Source organism: Alligator sinensis, unplaced genomic scaffold (assembly GCF_000455745.1).
Source record: "Alligator sinensis unplaced genomic scaffold, ASM45574v1 scaffold442_1, whole genome shotgun sequence".
NCBI classification, from domain to species: Eukaryota; Metazoa; Chordata; order Crocodylia; family Alligatoridae; genus Alligator; species Alligator sinensis.
Window position 1 is genome coordinate 1772298 of NW_005841829.1, and position 16718 is coordinate 1789015.

Below are 16718 nucleotides of genomic sequence, written 5' to 3' on the forward strand. Positions count from 1 at the left end.
AAAAAGATCTTCCCAGAGCCACCCATCCTAGCCTTCAGACAAGCACCGAACCTCGCCAACCTCATCACCAGAAGCAAACTTCCTCAAGCCCAGGACACACCAAAAGGATCCAGACCGTGCCATGACAAGAAATGCAAAACCTGCCAACACATCTCCACCACCCCCACTATTACATCACCCCACAACAGAGCCATCAGCATCCCAGGATCTTACAGCTGCACCTCCAGGAATGTAGTATACCTCATCCAATGCACCAAATGCCCTGATGGAAGATATGTAGGAGAGACCAGACAACAACTGCGCACCAGAATGAACGCACACCGGAAATCCATCAAAGACAGAAATACCCAATTACCAGTGGGGGCACATTTCTCACGGGAGGGCCACTCTCTCTCTAATCTCTCAGTCCTGATCCTCAAGGGAAATTTACACAACACTTCCCAGAGACGAGCCTATGAACTCCATTTCATCAACCTGCTGGATACTAGAGATCAGGGACTAAACATAGACATTGAATTTTTGATACATTACAATCTGCCTGGCAACTGACTCCCCAGCCCAGCCCAGCCCCTGGCTTCTTTACTTTTCATTCCATCCAGGAAGAGCACACACCAACTGCTGAAGCTTCCTTAGCCTGACGAAGGGATTTTGAACCCGAAAGCTTGCTTAATAACTATTCTCCAACTATTTGGGTTGGTCTAATAAAAGATATCAAATTCACCCAAGGACCCTTGTCTGCCTATGTCCTTAGACCAACACGGCTACAACCTACACCCCTGAATGAATAATAGATGCATTTATTATGAAGCCACAGGACAGATGTATCAAGATAATAAGAAAAAACTTCCTGACAGTGAAATCTATTAGATGAAATAGTAGCCCCTAAAGAATTATGAAAGTCCTATGGCATGAGATGTTTTAAAACAAGAAGGGACAAAGCAATCGATAATCTACTATAAAGACTCTCGCTTGCCACCAAGTCCTGCATCCGACAATAAAACCTACTAGATCTTTTTTCTCCTCATTTCTATAAAGGAATTTTAATGGCACTGACAAAAGTGAGGAGAGGTAGAAGGTGAAACATTTGACTACATTCTAAACATTCTTAACACACACACGGTGAAAAGGGTAAGAAAGTGTTTTCATTTAAATGTTTTCAGCTGTATATTTGTATGTGCCTGTGTGCCTACTATTAAAAATAACCGTAACTGTCAAAATACAACTTAAATCATAAGTAACTTAAATAATGTGTCAGGCCTGACACTCTAGCTCTGATTTTAAAAGCTCTTCTAATTTTTTGTTAATAATCAGGTCAAACTCTGCTTCTAGCTATGATAGTAAGAACTCCAGAATAACTATATTTACCTTATGTAACTGAGAACAAAATGTTCTCCTTCCTTTTACAGTTACAATTATTCTAGGAAAAAAATCTTGTTTGCTTTACACCTTTCTAGGAGAATGTCATTCAATGCAAGGTCAGGCCACTGTAATATTACAAACAAAAACCAAACATCCCCAACAGCAAAGTCAGCTGCTTGGTCATTTTTGGCTGAATTTATTAGGGATATGCAAGAAAATTAATACGTAATAATTTTAAATGATCTCATTCTGAAAGCTTTGCTCTCACTGATTTGATTTCAAGAACATAGACTTCCACTGTGGCTTTGGTACATGAAAGGAAAGTCCTTGCCAATGTGACCGCATTTACAAAACAGGCTAACTACCCACTCTTAGAGGGTGTCTATTCAGATATGGAAGGTTTTCAGCAACAACACTATTGAACCATGAAAAAAAATAAAATATTTTTAAATGGTCAGATGAGCAAAGAGTGGGGTAAACAGGACATGTGACTTCTGCAGAGTCCTAACACTGACAATATGTAAAGTAAAATGCTGGCATGGAATTATTTTTTATTTATATAAGTTTCATGGTACAATAGTGTTGTTGCTAAAAACCTTCCATATTTGAATATGCACCCACTCAGTTAAATCACAGGGCTTAAGTTCATCTGACCATTTCAGTTTCCTGCATGGGCAAAATCCTGCTTTTTCCAATCAGCACCAACCAAATAGAATCCTATAAAGATTTAAAAGAATCAGGAAAAAATACTGGGTCAGCTCTGCAGCTGGAATAAAACAGAAGAGCTACACCGATTTACATCAGCCAATAGCTGGACCACATAGTGTCAATGTAATAGGTCAATTCTGTAAATCTGTCTGAAAAGATCAGAGCAATAGTAAATGTTTATGTGAAAAGAACAAAAATAGTTCTTAAAGGGCATATATTGTACAGTGTGCATGATATTACAGTGGCATTGGATTTGAGAGTATATATGAACATGTAAGTGATAATGGCTATAAAATCCCTCTAGAAGCTGGCAAGGAAGAGTTGGCCTGATACCTTTGGCTACAGGATGATCTACCTTAATATGGCCCGACTACAGGAATTTACAGCGTATCAGAGGTACGCCAGCTGGAAGGAATTAATTAAATCTTTTCCAAATGTACTGTGAGAGACATTCTGTAGAGAAACTGAGCACACATCTGGCAGTGAGTGTCAGGAAGAGGGATCTATAGAAAGAGACTAGAGAACAGCTCAGGGTAATTGTCTCTTCCTCTCTCAGGATTTTGAATGAAATGTGCCACATTTTGGTCCTTTACTTTTACCTTGGTTAAGTGAAACTTGATGTATTTCTGTTTGGTTCTCAGAAAGGCAGGGCATTCATTACATTAACTTTTTTTATTTTACTACCAAACTGTTAAAAATGTGCTTAAACTCTAACTAGGAAACCAGAATCCTTTCTTGCTTTCTCAGCACAGTTTCTAGCACTAAACATTTGTATGCTTTGGGAATTGCTGAGGAGAGACTCAGTAAAAAGGCTGGGTGATACACTAATAATACATAAATGATGACAGAAGTGGTCATAGAAATTTCTAAGCATATCTTGTTACGGCAGAATTCAGCAAACTGGCAGATGCTCATCTGATTCTATTAGCATTACAAAAATGGTTTCAATTTAAAATGGCCTGATAGTAATAATTCTGTACAATTTTTTTATCTCGTAACAATTAACATCACAGAAAAAAGAAAGATGGGGAACAAATCAAAATTACAGGATAAAGAGTAGTAATAATCAAGATTTTCAAAAGTGATCAGAGATTTTAGGGTCTGAAGTATGACGGGCCCAACTTGAGACATCTTGAGGGCAGCTGATTATCAAAATTACTTAATACCCACTCTCTTAAAATCAGGAATTTATAAGGTGCTTTAAATTAGGTACCTAAATTACAATTCTCTTTTGAAGGCCTTGGATGGGGTATCTGGATAGACTAAGGGTGGGCAATTACTAGAGGGCCAGTAAAATGAATTTTAGTGAGCTATTGAGGGCCGGCGGGGGGGAGCAGAAAGTACCGACTGATCCCATCTGGCCCACAGGCTGTCAGCAGGAGCCCAAGGAGGGAGGGCTGTGCCCTGCACCACTCCTTTCTGCAGCAGCTGAGGCCGGGTCAGGAAGAGCGCAAATTCTTCCATCCCCACATCCACACTGAGTAACCATTCTGTCTGCACACCCACCGCAATGAGCCACTGCTGGAACATTGCACCAGGAAAGTCAGATGCAGCTATCCTGAGCTGTCTCCCCCATGCACGGCAGGTGGGTGGGACAGCTACTCAGTGCACCGCATTGCACCCTGTCCCATGCAGGCCCAGCTGCCAGCGGCCACGGTGCCAGTACTGCATAACCATAGTGCTAACAAGAAGCCAGGGGTGGGGGGATGAATGCAAGAGGTGAAAGAGTCTGCACAATATGTGTCCCAGCCCTGGCTGCAGCAAAGTGGAGCAGTGCAGAGCGCCACCCTCCCTCCCCAGGCTCCCAACATCAGCCAGCAGGTCAGATAGGATCAACTGGTGGTCTGGACATGGCCTGCAAGCCATATTTTGCCCATCCCCAAGATAAACAAACTTCAAGACTTGGAGTTAGATCATTTGAATTCTGTTGTTCATCTTCCTACTGAACCTCTATGAGACACAGAGCAATTAACAGACCTATTGCCTCCTTTTTCTCATGTGTAAAAAAAAAGGCATGATGATACTACCCAACCTCACTGGGGCAGTGCAAAACTTAGTTAACTGATGTGTGTAAAGTGCCCTGGTTCCCTTAGTAGGGGTGTGGAATGGCATAGACAGGTATTTTGCACAGCTACACAGTGGACATATCATAGGAAGAGGTACATGCCTAAAATGCATAGTTTAAATTATGCAATGTTAAATTATGTGACAAACCAGAAGTGCTTTATCTTTTGCAATTTTTACATTGCAAACAACCATTTAAAATATGTTTAAATGTAATATTTAGAAACCACAACAAAAAAGCAAGGAAAATTCCTGACAGTGCTTTTACGAGTCAGTGTTATATGGCTCTTACTGGCACCCAGACTGGAAGTCAAGACACTTAAACTGTTCTCCTGGACCTGCTGCTGACCTGCTGTACAAATCTGGACTAGCCATTTTCATCTCTTTGAGCCTTAGTTTTTCTGTCTGTGTAATGGAGAGAATGATACTTGCCTTCTTTTATAAAGTACTTTGAAATCTATCAAACTACGAATCGAAAGTATCCATGAAACAGATGATCTGTTGTTATTTCAGTAAGAATCTTTCACAATGACATTGCCACTCTTATATGAAATTTGATTTTCTTCCATGATGTAAGAAGTTTACACAGAGATAGCCATTGAATTTATGATCAATAGGAAACTGCATACCTTTTATTTCTCTTGAACAGTTCTTTGCAATGATCCAGCAAAATATATCAATAAAAAGCTCTGAATTGATGCTGTTTCCCTATTTCATGCCCTGTTTAAGTTCCCTGGGGATGACAGATTAATTTAATTAGTTTTATTGAACTGCCTAGTTGCTTTTATTGGCAAATCCACTCACACGAGGCAGACTACAAATTTCTCTTGGGGTTAACACTATCCTATTGGTCCATTTTTAAAATTAAAGTAAATTTATTGTCGTTCCATGTGTTCTTTTCAGCCATGCTTTCTGCTGTTAAACTCACATTTTTTAAGTGCCTTCACAGACACTTATGCTGAAGTTTAAAGGGTTTTGGTTTTTTTTCTAAACATGGTTAACGAAAAAAGGAAGCAGGCAGCTATTGCCAAATGGACTGTGAACTAAATACAGCACTCAACATTCACTGGGGAATTAAATTAGTCTGATAACAACAGCACAGAAAATGCCTCTTGAATGCCACCTGGAAGCACAAAAGTGGTCAGTCAGTTTCCAACTTCCTTCGCTACCAAGCCTGCTGCTTGCAAAAGTATCAAAACAAGAGAGTTCAGGGTATCAATCAATGAATGACATGACAGTTTACCTTCCTTAAAGAGGGATATGATTTTAAAAAACAGTCAAAACCCCTGTTTGGGAGGTGGAATATGTAATAGCTAGAATGGGTTGAACAACCACCTTCAAACTTGAAACATTCAGAATATGAACACTGATTCAGATAACTGTTTTGTTGCTAGAAGAATCTCCATGTATAACAGACTAAAGCAAAAGCTGGCATTCTTCATTTGTGGGCCTAATTTAAAATTCAGATGAAAATGTAGCTTGGACTACTACTAATTTTTTCTCCCTGTTTTTGTGGGAGGAAAAAAGAAGACGTGTTTTGCTCTAATGAACTGCTCATTCCACCTCAGGATTAGAAAAAAAACAACACATGATCTGTTGTTATTTTGTAGCACACTTTTTCTATGGCAGATTTTTAAATGTATTTTAAAGCTAAAGAAAGCATTTCTGCACAGTACATCGCATGGCGATAAAAGTGGCAGGGTGGAGAACTTTCAAATTCTAAGAGAGACTGGGACATAAACTAGTTCTGTGAATATCCAGTACTGAAAATATGACACAACCTCCATATGTAACATTATCTCATAAGTTATTTCCTGGGGTTTCAAAGTCATTGAAAGCTAAAACCATTCCATAAGACCCCATTGAGAACTGCCTTGCACATCCATCAACTTATCAAGAGGTCTTGAAAGCCATTAAGCAGATGAAGAACAACAAAGCATGTGGTCCTGGTGGAATACCAGCTGAAATCTGTAAGGTGGGAAAAAGCTCTCACTCCAGATACACATCATTATTTTGAAAATCTGGAAACATGAAAAAAATTGCCAGTGACTTGACAGATGACAGAATCATTCTCATAGTCAAAAAGGAGATAAAACAGGTTGCAGCAATGATTGTGGTATTGCACGCCTGTCCAATTCCATAGCTAGAAGATCCTTGCCTATTTTTTCCTCAAACTCCCTTTCCTTGCTTAGGAGATTCCCTCTAAGCCTCAAGGTGGTTTCAGACCACACAAAAGTATAATAGATAAGATCTTTGTTGCTAGACAGCTGTGGGAGAAGTGTTGCAAACAACACCAAGATCTTTACATGGACTTCACTGAACTAAGGCCTTTGATTCAGGCACAAGAGATGCCCTATGGAAGATCCAAATAAGGTTTGAATACCCACTAAAATTGCCATTATCAGACTATTGCCACTATCAGACTCTTTCATTGTGTCCTAAGCAATAGCTTAGAAATGGACTATTAGAACTGGACTCAAGCAAGGATGTGTGATTGCACCAACAGTCTTTTCTACCTATATCACAGCTAGTCTGCATCTTGTTGTTGACAGACTTCCATCTAGAGTCAATATCCAGTATTGCACGGACGCAGACCTCCTTAATATCAATCAGTTATGTTCCCAATCAAAGACAACAAACCCCTCTGTTTCTTATTTTCAATATGCCAGTGACTGTGTTGTGTGTACCACTCAATAAAAGAGCTTCAGCAAGCTCTCGATTGCTTCTGTGAAGCATAGAAAATGTTTGGAGTCACTGTCAGCTTCATGAAAACTAAGACACTTTACCAACCCACCCCAAACCAACCAGCAACTCCTCCACATATTACAATTAGAAGGCAATCCTTGGATAATGTTGAGCATTTCCCCTGCCTAGGTAGCCACCTTTCCCAAAAGCTAAACATAGATGACGATATTCAACACCAGATAAAATCTGCCAGTGCTGCTTTTGGACATCTCCAAAATCATGTCTTTGATGATCATGATATCAGGAGCCAAACCAAACTTCCTGTCTACCAGGCTATTGTCATCCCTACTCTGTTGTATGTGTGTGAAACTTGGATGTCAGATTAGAAACATCTGAAAGCTTTGAAATTTTGTCATTGGTAATGTCTTTGGAAAATCCTCCATATCAGTTGGAAGAACAGAAGACAGAATTCTGGCTGGTATTGAAGCCATGTTTATATGGTATGGCACCAGTTCTATTAGACAGGACGTGTTATAAGGATGCCTGACAACCAGCTCCTTAAACAGGTCCTACACTCCCAACTCACCAATGGTCACTGCTCTAGAGGTAGGCAAAAGAAGAGATTCAAGGACACCTTGAAGGCTAATCTCAACTGCACATCTACATAAAAGGATCAATAAAAATTAATAAATTCTCCACCAATTATGCATGGAGTACTGTCACATATTGTGAATTTCTGAAAGATGATATATTCAAAATCTGAGTCATTTTTGCAGGACTTCAAATGTTTAAAATGCTGAGTTTACTCTTTCTGAAGTGATGTTTAACAAATTTGAACCATCTACTTACCATCATCGTAAGTTCTGATAGAAGTTAGTTGTGCTAGTCAGTTGGTTTTTGAACTCTCATTCTCCCACAAGCAGCAAGTCAATTTTAGTGTTATAGGGCACCTATACATGTGCAGCGAAGCTGCTACAATGTGCTGTAATTAATTAATCAAGTCTGCTGAAGCATGGTAAATACCGTGCTCCAGCAGACTCCAGCATCATGTGTATCAGCATCCCCACACTGAAAAATGATGGCATGGGCGCTTTAACTAAAGCTCGTTTGACAAGCTTTAGCTAAAGCACCCCCGGCACCATTTTCCAGCACAAGGAAACTCATAGATGTGATACTCGGGGCACTTTAATTAAAGTCTAATTAAAGTCCACCCCCACTCCTCACTCCCAGAGCACATGTATAAACACCCGTAGACTCTGGATTCAAGATGGTTACACTTGGTATTTCCCAAATCAGGAAGATGAATTTCCTGTACTAAAGATATGTTTTATTTTTTTTCCCCTCGCAAGGGTTTCATGGGACACTTAAAACAGAATTATTGCTAGATAAACCATACAAAGCTTTTAGGTATAGGATCCTAGCCTTTCCATTCTACAATTTAGCCTAATTATGCTAATAGAAGACTTTTAACTTGGAGTATTATAATAATAATAATAATAATAATAATAGAATCTCTATCCACTTCTGTATACCGCAGCAGAGGGTAATGTAAAGCACAGACAATATTACATCATTGGTATTCTTTTTTCTTTCTTGGAGACAAATACTTTTAATATAGCCAAAGAAGATAAGAAGTGCTAAATTCCATTAATATTTAGCTTCCTAAACTTAAAAGGAACAGAGGTTTAAAACACTGTCAATAGGAGAGTGTCAACATAAATATAAACATCATAAAATATTTCAGGGTAGCTCATATCCTCAACACACTGAACACTCTAAGAATCTTTTGGGGTTTCTTTCTATCCTGTTTTTCTAACCATATGACCAGCAAAGAGCCTTTAGATAGCAGTAACTTTCAAGGAAAATCATTATTTAAACGAAGTACTAAGTCCTCATGAAGAAATCTGCATATAGAAGCATGTATACCTTTGCACACACAAGGGCATAGCCATATTGGATATTTATGCATACATATGGTTATTACATGTCTAAAAATGTCTGAGTACAGTGCTTAATACTGCAGTGCCTGGTCTCCAAATATATAATCATAGAAACTGTGCATTCAGATTTAATCTTGCAAATATCACAGGTCATTTTTTTAAATCTGGTAATAGTTAGGATTTGAACTTGTGACCTGAAAGTGAAAAAGCTGTGCCCTAGTATCAGATACAGCCTGAGCCACCCCATTTTCCTTTTATTTTCATTAAAATCTGAATGACTATTTTTCAAGATATGTGAGTGCAAAATAAAGAAAATAGGAAAGTGATAGTTTAAAATGCATTTTGCACTGTTCCAACCCTGAAAGGCTTTGTGCTTTAAGTGGAATTTTTGCAGGTCATTAGTTTATAATGTGAACCAGTGCCTTTGGGTATTTTGAAAGGGGAAAAAAAAAGCAACCCAAGTTATTTTGTTTAGAAATGCAGTTTTCTGTGCTGGTACAATCATTTATTGCAGCTGGAACTCCAGTTATGTTTTATATGCATATATTTGGAGGCAGATGCTGTACTGAGTATCAATGTGATGGAGATACATCCTGTAGCTTTTTGCAAGGTGATCTGTTCCCTATGTTTGAGGTCTCAGTTCTCCTCAGTTAAACAAGCTCGACACAAAATAGTAGGATTTGTACCAGAAGCAAATTTTAAATTACCTAATCTTATTTTCCAATGTCTGAATTTCTCCTTTGGTTTTCTGGGTCTGGGAAAGGAAGCCTGCCACAAGAGCCGTTTCCACTCCCCCTGACTGGTTTTCTGCTTCAATGCCTGTGACTGACACTCAGTTCTGCCTGAAGGACAAGGACAGAGCAGGGTTCTGAGTGCCAATCAATGGATCGTGCCACATGGTGTAATTGGAAAATACATTACTTCCGGAATAATATAGGGATATCACTCTTAATAGACAACTGCGGTTGCAAGCAATGTAATTCGGCAATATCAAACTGACATATTCATTTTATAAGACTGATTTAAAGAATCCCTAGGTCTGTGCTCATCAGAGATGAGTCTGAGCTACATATTTTGCACCCAGAGCTGAACTTCCCTATCCAAATCTTGGAGGCTGTTTAAGTTGCACTAATGCTCACTGAATTTAGAAACCATGCAAACCTAAGAAAAAAAACTTAAAATCCTCATTCAGTCTAAGGTCTTCTGTTTTGACCAAACTCATCCTTCACTGACCCAAGTTACTCAGAGGACCGAGTTAGTAAATATCATAGCTTGGACAATACGTGTAATCAGTGTTCATAAAATCAGTGTTCACACAACCAGAAGCCACAGGCCATCTTGTATTGCTGCATGTCTTCAAAATAAAAGGATTAATTTTTAATTAATATAATTCCTGAGGTTCTGCTCTAATCAACTTGATTTCACTTGATTTCAGTGAAAGGCACTGCAGCAAAAATTCTGAAATATGGGGGGGCAGGGAACAAAATCTATATTGTCAGCTGAATAATGATTACCTGAAGTTGCTCTAAGTAGAAAAATTCTGGCTCAGTGTCTTCCACATTCCTAAACCACAATGAAATGCAGATCCAGGAAAGATTCCTGACTTCTTACATAATGCTCATCTAGCATTATGTTCAGGCCCTAACAAGCTATTTAAAGTGGTTAATAATGGTGATGCTGTGGATTTCAAAGGTGATCATTAGCTCAAACAACAAAATGAGACAACCGCCAGGTTTCTCAAAGTACCATCTCATTAAAGAAACAGGAAAAAAAGAAACAACTAAACACCCACGACTTAACCTATTATCATTCCAGATGTGGAGGCCCCAGTCAAGTCTAAGTACTCACTGTGCTAGGTACTGTACATACACACAGTAACTGCCAGTTTCTGCCCCCAAGATATTATAATCTAAATAGGCAACCCAAAAAAAAGCAGCAGGGAAAATGAAAGCGAAGAGAACTGAAATGACCCACTCAAGGTTATGCAGCAGGTTAGTGGTGGTACTAGAAAGAGAACCCATGTCTCTGAGCTTGGCTGGTCAGTACCCTACCCAGTGGACAAGGTTATCTCTCTTTATACTTGAAAAAGATTTCACTTTGCAAACTGAATTTGTTCTGTGAGATTCTGGAAGTTGACATACCTTTCAAAAGATAAGTGAACGTGCCTAGAAACTCTTCATACGTCTGCTCATGGCTATTGATAAACTGATCAAGGATGCTGTTTAACGGTTGCTTTTCCATGATCACAACCCTGACAGTCAAACAGGCATATCCGTTGTGACAAGCTTCATCAGCAATAAAAAAGGAAAGCCGTAAACAGTGTGACTTTAAGACTTCTTTTTTTCTACAGGAAGAAAACAAATTGGAGTTTAGAGAGTTTGAGGACTTGTTTGGGTTTTATTTTTAGACTACAAAAACAAGTTCTCTAATTTGCACAAGGCGGGTTAGCATTACAATGCCAAGAGTCCGTTCTTTCTGATGCTCATGAACCCTTCAATAGGGCTCTAAACTAGCACAGGAGTTTACCCATGAAAGGTCATTAGCCAGATCAAGGACATAGTTATTCCAGCTTTATTTAGGTGACAGGTCCTGGTCTGTCATCCTTAAAGACTAAACACTTGTATCCACAGAACAGGTATTTCCTGGGCAGGGGATGACATATGCCTCTCTCAAGACACCTTGGCAATGTGCTTTCTACTTTATTCTTGAGGATCCATGTCTAAGTAGTTTAGTATCACTGCCTATCCAACCCTGGGGGGGGATTTTTTTGTTTGTTTTGGGGGTTTTTTTGCTAAAAGGGTGTTATTTAGTGTATATGTAAAAGGCATAATGCAGTAAGAGATAGATACCCAAGAATTTGACTGGATCTAAAAAAACAGTATAGTCACATTAGGACAACACTTTGCCTTGGGTTAATCAGCCCTGTTGAAAAGCAGTGCATATCAGCCTGGGTGGAGCACCGGTATAACACAGGTATGCTGTTTCTGGGATGCTTACAGCTAGGTTGGGTATCTTTGCTCAGCACTACGCCATGCAACACAGGTATAGCCCAGAAGCTAGTCATTGTGTTGGACTGTATGATAGGTATACCTGTACAGTGGAAATCTGGACTTAATCCACCAGCTCATTTAACAGGTGCATTTTGCACTATATCATCAAAGCCCTATCATCAAAGCACTATATCATCAAAGCCCTATCTTGCACTATATCATCAAAGCATTGCACTATATCATGAAAGAATGTGTTGCTACAATTTTTATGCATACCGAAGAACTAGATAGGGATTGGGGTGCATTACTGAAGGCACTGTATACACCGAGGAAAGCATGGTCTCTATCTGGAAGAGCGAACAAATGCTAAGGGCTAGTGCCCTGTCACCATTTTCTGGTTACCAACTACTACTTCCGAGCCCATCCTGATTGCCTCCACAGAGCATAAGAAAAACAACAGCCTCGAGGGAGCTCTGTTTCAGTGGTGCCCAAATTAATGTGTATAGCACTTCAGAAAGCTATGTAAAGTCCATTAATAATTGTAATAATCATAATAACAACAACATTCAGTATACATAAGGACCTGACTTCCAAAGGATATAAGTCCAAATTAAATAAACAGACGTGCCATTTTGCATACATTTCTACAGTTCTGCATTCAAGAGGTAACTTAGTTGTGTATATATAAATACCATTTGTAGACACAATTGCAATAAAGGTGAATGACTATTAGATATGTTGTTTTTCATGTGGCCCTGGGCATCTTGCCTTTTGTAAATCCAATACCTAATTTACAATAGTAAGAAATAGCTTATCAGACAAAATCCTGTATTCACTGAATCCAGTTGACTCCAAACAAGGTAGGTTTTCAACCGTTATTTTGGATTCATAGTTAAAGCAGATTGAACAAGGAACACTCAAACCACAACAACAAAATAAGCCATGTTTTTTATGTCTTATCCTAACTTTGGTGTGCTGTTGACTGGAAGAAGAGATTATTGTTTTGAAGTTAAAAAATACACATGGCCCAAAATACACAACGCTTTTATAAAGTTTCACTAAAAACAAGCTAATATTAATCTCTCTAGGGACTGACCGAGCATATAAGCATTTACCAGACAGTCAAAGTGGTTTATGCAAATTCTAGTGGTTTTCAGAAGGAAGCAATGCCTTTTTTATTTTTCATTACTGTTCAGTTATTAGAGTCATTACTCTAAGTATATTTCTTTGTGCGAAAGACTAGGGGGCATTATAAGGTCTTTGTTAACCAACCTCATTCTTTAACAAGTAACTAAATAATAACTACAATAACTACAACAATGTCCTACCTTACCACAGTACCTACTAGAGAGCTCTCAGGGCTCTGCAAGTATTAATGAATTAAACTTCACAGTAATCCTGCAAGGTAGGTGCCAAAAATTAATATGCCCACATTATATATGGCAAAACAGAGGGTTTAGGTGATGCCAACAAATCACCAGGAATAAAATGCCTGCTGTGTCAGCCAGTGAACTCCCCACTGCCCTCTGCAACTTTAATTATCACCTTGAGATACAGCTTCTGTGTTGGCTTATAGTGTGATGCCTTTGCCCACCTCATAATCACTTGAGTGCTGCTGCCACCACCAGTGCTGCTGTTACCAGATGAGCCCCACTCCCCACAGAGCCCAGCTGGAACAGGGCAGGAGCAGCTCTGAAGCTCTCCACATCCCAGGGTGAGCCATGGACAGAGGGAACACCAGCAGCAGCAGGCTTAGGGGGTGGGGGGAATGGAAGGGAAGAGAGGTACCACTGAGCACACAGGGGAAGGGACAGGGTGCCAAGAGTGCGGGACAGGGTTTTTATCTACTTTGGGGACTTAAAGTCCCCAGCTGCTGTTCCCGTGGCATGGTCTAAAAGGAAGGTATGACTGCATCATTGCACCCATTCTGGATCTGCCCAGTGGCGACATGTAGGGTGTGTACAGGGGGGTATGTGCACCCCCTAACAGCCAGCGTTCCTGGGCAGGGGGGACAGGCGAGAGCACTGGTGCCCACCCTGAGAGTGCCAGTCAGGAAGTGGGGGCGCCAGGAGAAGCGTTCCCCTCGTGGCAAATCACGCTCATCCAGAAGTAGCAGCGCACCCGAAAGTGTCAGCGGTGCACCACTGCCACTTGCAGGTCAGCAGGATCAGCCGCAGTGGGACCCCCCAGCCCCCGGTTGCTGACTGCTGGGGGCATGTGCCCCACCCTGACTCAGAAGGCACCAGTCACCGGTGGATCTGGCCCTGAGTGCACGGGGCATTCCACTCTAGGTTTGAACATGTTCTGTAACAAAAGTTGCAGGGCAGCAGTGGCACAAGGCCTGAACACAAAAACTTAGTTCTGGGTCCATCTTTACAGTTGGAGAGAAGATGTAATATTGACCCCCATGGAAGGATGCCCAGCCAAATACTACTGATAAAGTATCAGACCCCAGCTTCATGAAGAATTAATTGTGGGTGCCAAGGACAAAAAGTGTAATATACTGTGCCTTAAATCTCAGTAAAAAACCTTAACAAGTAAATAATCTCAAAAGACTTAATGCAACCTAGTTTCATTGTCCTGGACCTGACCTATGTATCTCCCATCAGACCTAAGGGCATAACATGCATTCATTACAGGGACAAATGCAACTGATTCTAGTCCTGCTTGTTAAAAATGTGAGAGAAAATTTCTCAGTCATTTCCAAGCTTGACAAAAAGGCACTTCTTTCTCAGGTTTCTCTGCAGAAGAATGGACTAGATGCTTACCTTGCTTATAGCCATAAATCTGCAGTAGCTCCACTGAAGCCAACAGTTATTCCAGATTTACAGGAGTGTAAATGTGATCAGTTTTGCTTTACCTACACTAAAGCTTGAAATGTTCATTTTGGCTACAGAAATGAAATATGTAATTTGAACAATTCATAAATCCTGCTGCCTTTACTAGAACTTTGGTATTTTAGTGAAGAATTTAAATCCAGAAACCCAACAATAAAACTAGAGCGGGCCCAAAGATACAATGCTCCAATAAATTTGCACGGGGTTGCCCCCAGTCTCTCTCTCTTGGAAATAGTATATGATGAGCAAGACAAGTCAAATGGATCCTCATTAAACATTAGATTCCATCAAGTACAATGGACCTCCAGTTTTTCACACAGTGAAAGATACAGATAGTTTTGCACTTGGGTTCAACACCCATGATCTCCTCACCCTAATTCCAGGTGCCCTGCAGAAGTGTTGACTTCTATGTCATGTTGGTCTAGATGATGAAAAGCAATGGAGCTGACGCTTTGAGGAATTTCAGCACTCTCACAATTAACAGATTGTTTTTAGCTGATAATTTGTTAGGAAAACTGTGATAACTCTTTTTTCTAATCTGTATGTCTATTTATTAAGATTCTTATATCGGCTCATTTTTATTCCAGTTAACAATCTGTTACATCCTTTCAATTTCACTCCCAAGTGTCTCTCAATAAAGCCTAGTGGTTGTCAAAATGTGTCAACCTATGCAAAAGTTTTGTGGTGTGAACAAGGGAAACCAGACAAGCCAACATTTTCATTTATGAGCTACACTACATTTGAAACTGTTCTAAAAATGAGTAAGTCCAAGACATAAATGCAGTTCACACTATGCAGCAGACATTAGAGATGAACTTTCTACGTACTAACTTCAAATTCTGGACCTCCTGATTCTTGAGAATCACTCCAGATTTATAAGTTTGACAGGCTATATTCTCAGGATATTTCTTTTAAATGGTTTATTTATATGCCTTTTGAAAGGCATAACCGGCCCACCTGAAGAACAGACAGTACAAAACAGGAAGTTTGTAGAGTCACAGTTGTCATCCACCCTAACTGATCCCATGCAAGATAAGGAACAACTCCTATTGAACTCAAGACCCTAACTTGCGGGAGGAAAAAAATAGGCTGCAGAAGGAATGGGGCCCATATAGGGCCTTTAAGGCTAGGGACAGACATTACACATAAACTGATTTAAGTGATCAAAAACTGGTTTAAACTGAACAGACGTAAACTGAACTGGTTTAAACTAAATGAACTGGTTGTAAACTGTTACAACAGAACAGACGTTCAGTGCACATAAACCACCTTGAAAATGGCTGAAACCAGTTTTAGATAAATCTAGTTGAATGTAGTATCAGACTTAAGTGATTTGGGTCAAACCAGTTTATGCAATGTCTGTCCCAGGCCTCTTGCTGATCCAAGTTAAACCAGAGACCTCTGGCTGCTGGCACTGCCGCTTGGCCTCTGCTTGGAGCTGGTGGCTGAATAAGCCCACTCCTGCCAGGAGGGGGCTGGCTTGGAGCACAGAGTGGCGGCAGCGGCTGTGCTAGGCAGACCTCAATGCAGTGCCAGCGGCCAGCAGCCAGCGTCCGAATAAGCCTCCTCCTGCCCAGTGGGGGCTTGCCCCAAGTACAGAGCGGCTGCCAGCATTGAAGTGGGGTCTGCCTGGCATGGCTGCAGCTGCCACTCTGTGCTCTGGGCCAGCATCTGAATAAGCCTCCTCCTGCAGGGAGGGGGCTGACCTAAGCACAGAGCAACAGCAGCAGCCAGGCCAGGCAGACCCCACTTCAATGCCAATGGCCGCTCTATGCTTGGGGCAAGCTCCTGCTGGGCAGAACGAGACTTATTCGGATGGCCGCTGGCACCACATCAGGGTCTGCCCGGCCCGGCTGCAGCTCCTGCTGGGCCTGTGGTCAGGGTCAGTGGCTGAATAATCCTCCTCCTGCCTGGAGGAGGCTTGCCCTGTGCACAAACTGAGCAATGGGGGCCAGGCCCTTCGCAGCTGGCAGCTGGAGCAGCGAGCAGTGAATGAGTGACGGTGATGGGCAGCACCTGTCACCATTTCACAGAGCATGAGCCCCTTCCCAGCAGCGCCACTCTGCAGGACTGGCAGAGCTGCTAGGGAGTATGGCAGGATGGGGGGGGGGGGGGCGTTGAAGGGGCTGGGCCCC

The 16718-nt window shown here is 40.9% G+C and overlaps 1 protein-coding gene across 1 annotated transcript in view; it reads right to left on the reverse strand.

Annotated features, from left to right (window-relative positions):
- Positions 1-11095, reverse strand: part of CUNH11orf74 (chromosome unknown C11orf74 homolog) — a 44565-nt gene extending 33470 nt beyond the window's left edge. Inside the window, 1 exon segment of the mRNA XM_025200543.1 lies at positions 10898-11095. Within this exon segment, the coding sequence (XP_025056328.1) occupies positions 10898-10997 (100 nt within the window). The 5' untranslated portion in view covers positions 10998-11095.
- Positions 11096-16718: the final 5623 nt, after the last annotated feature.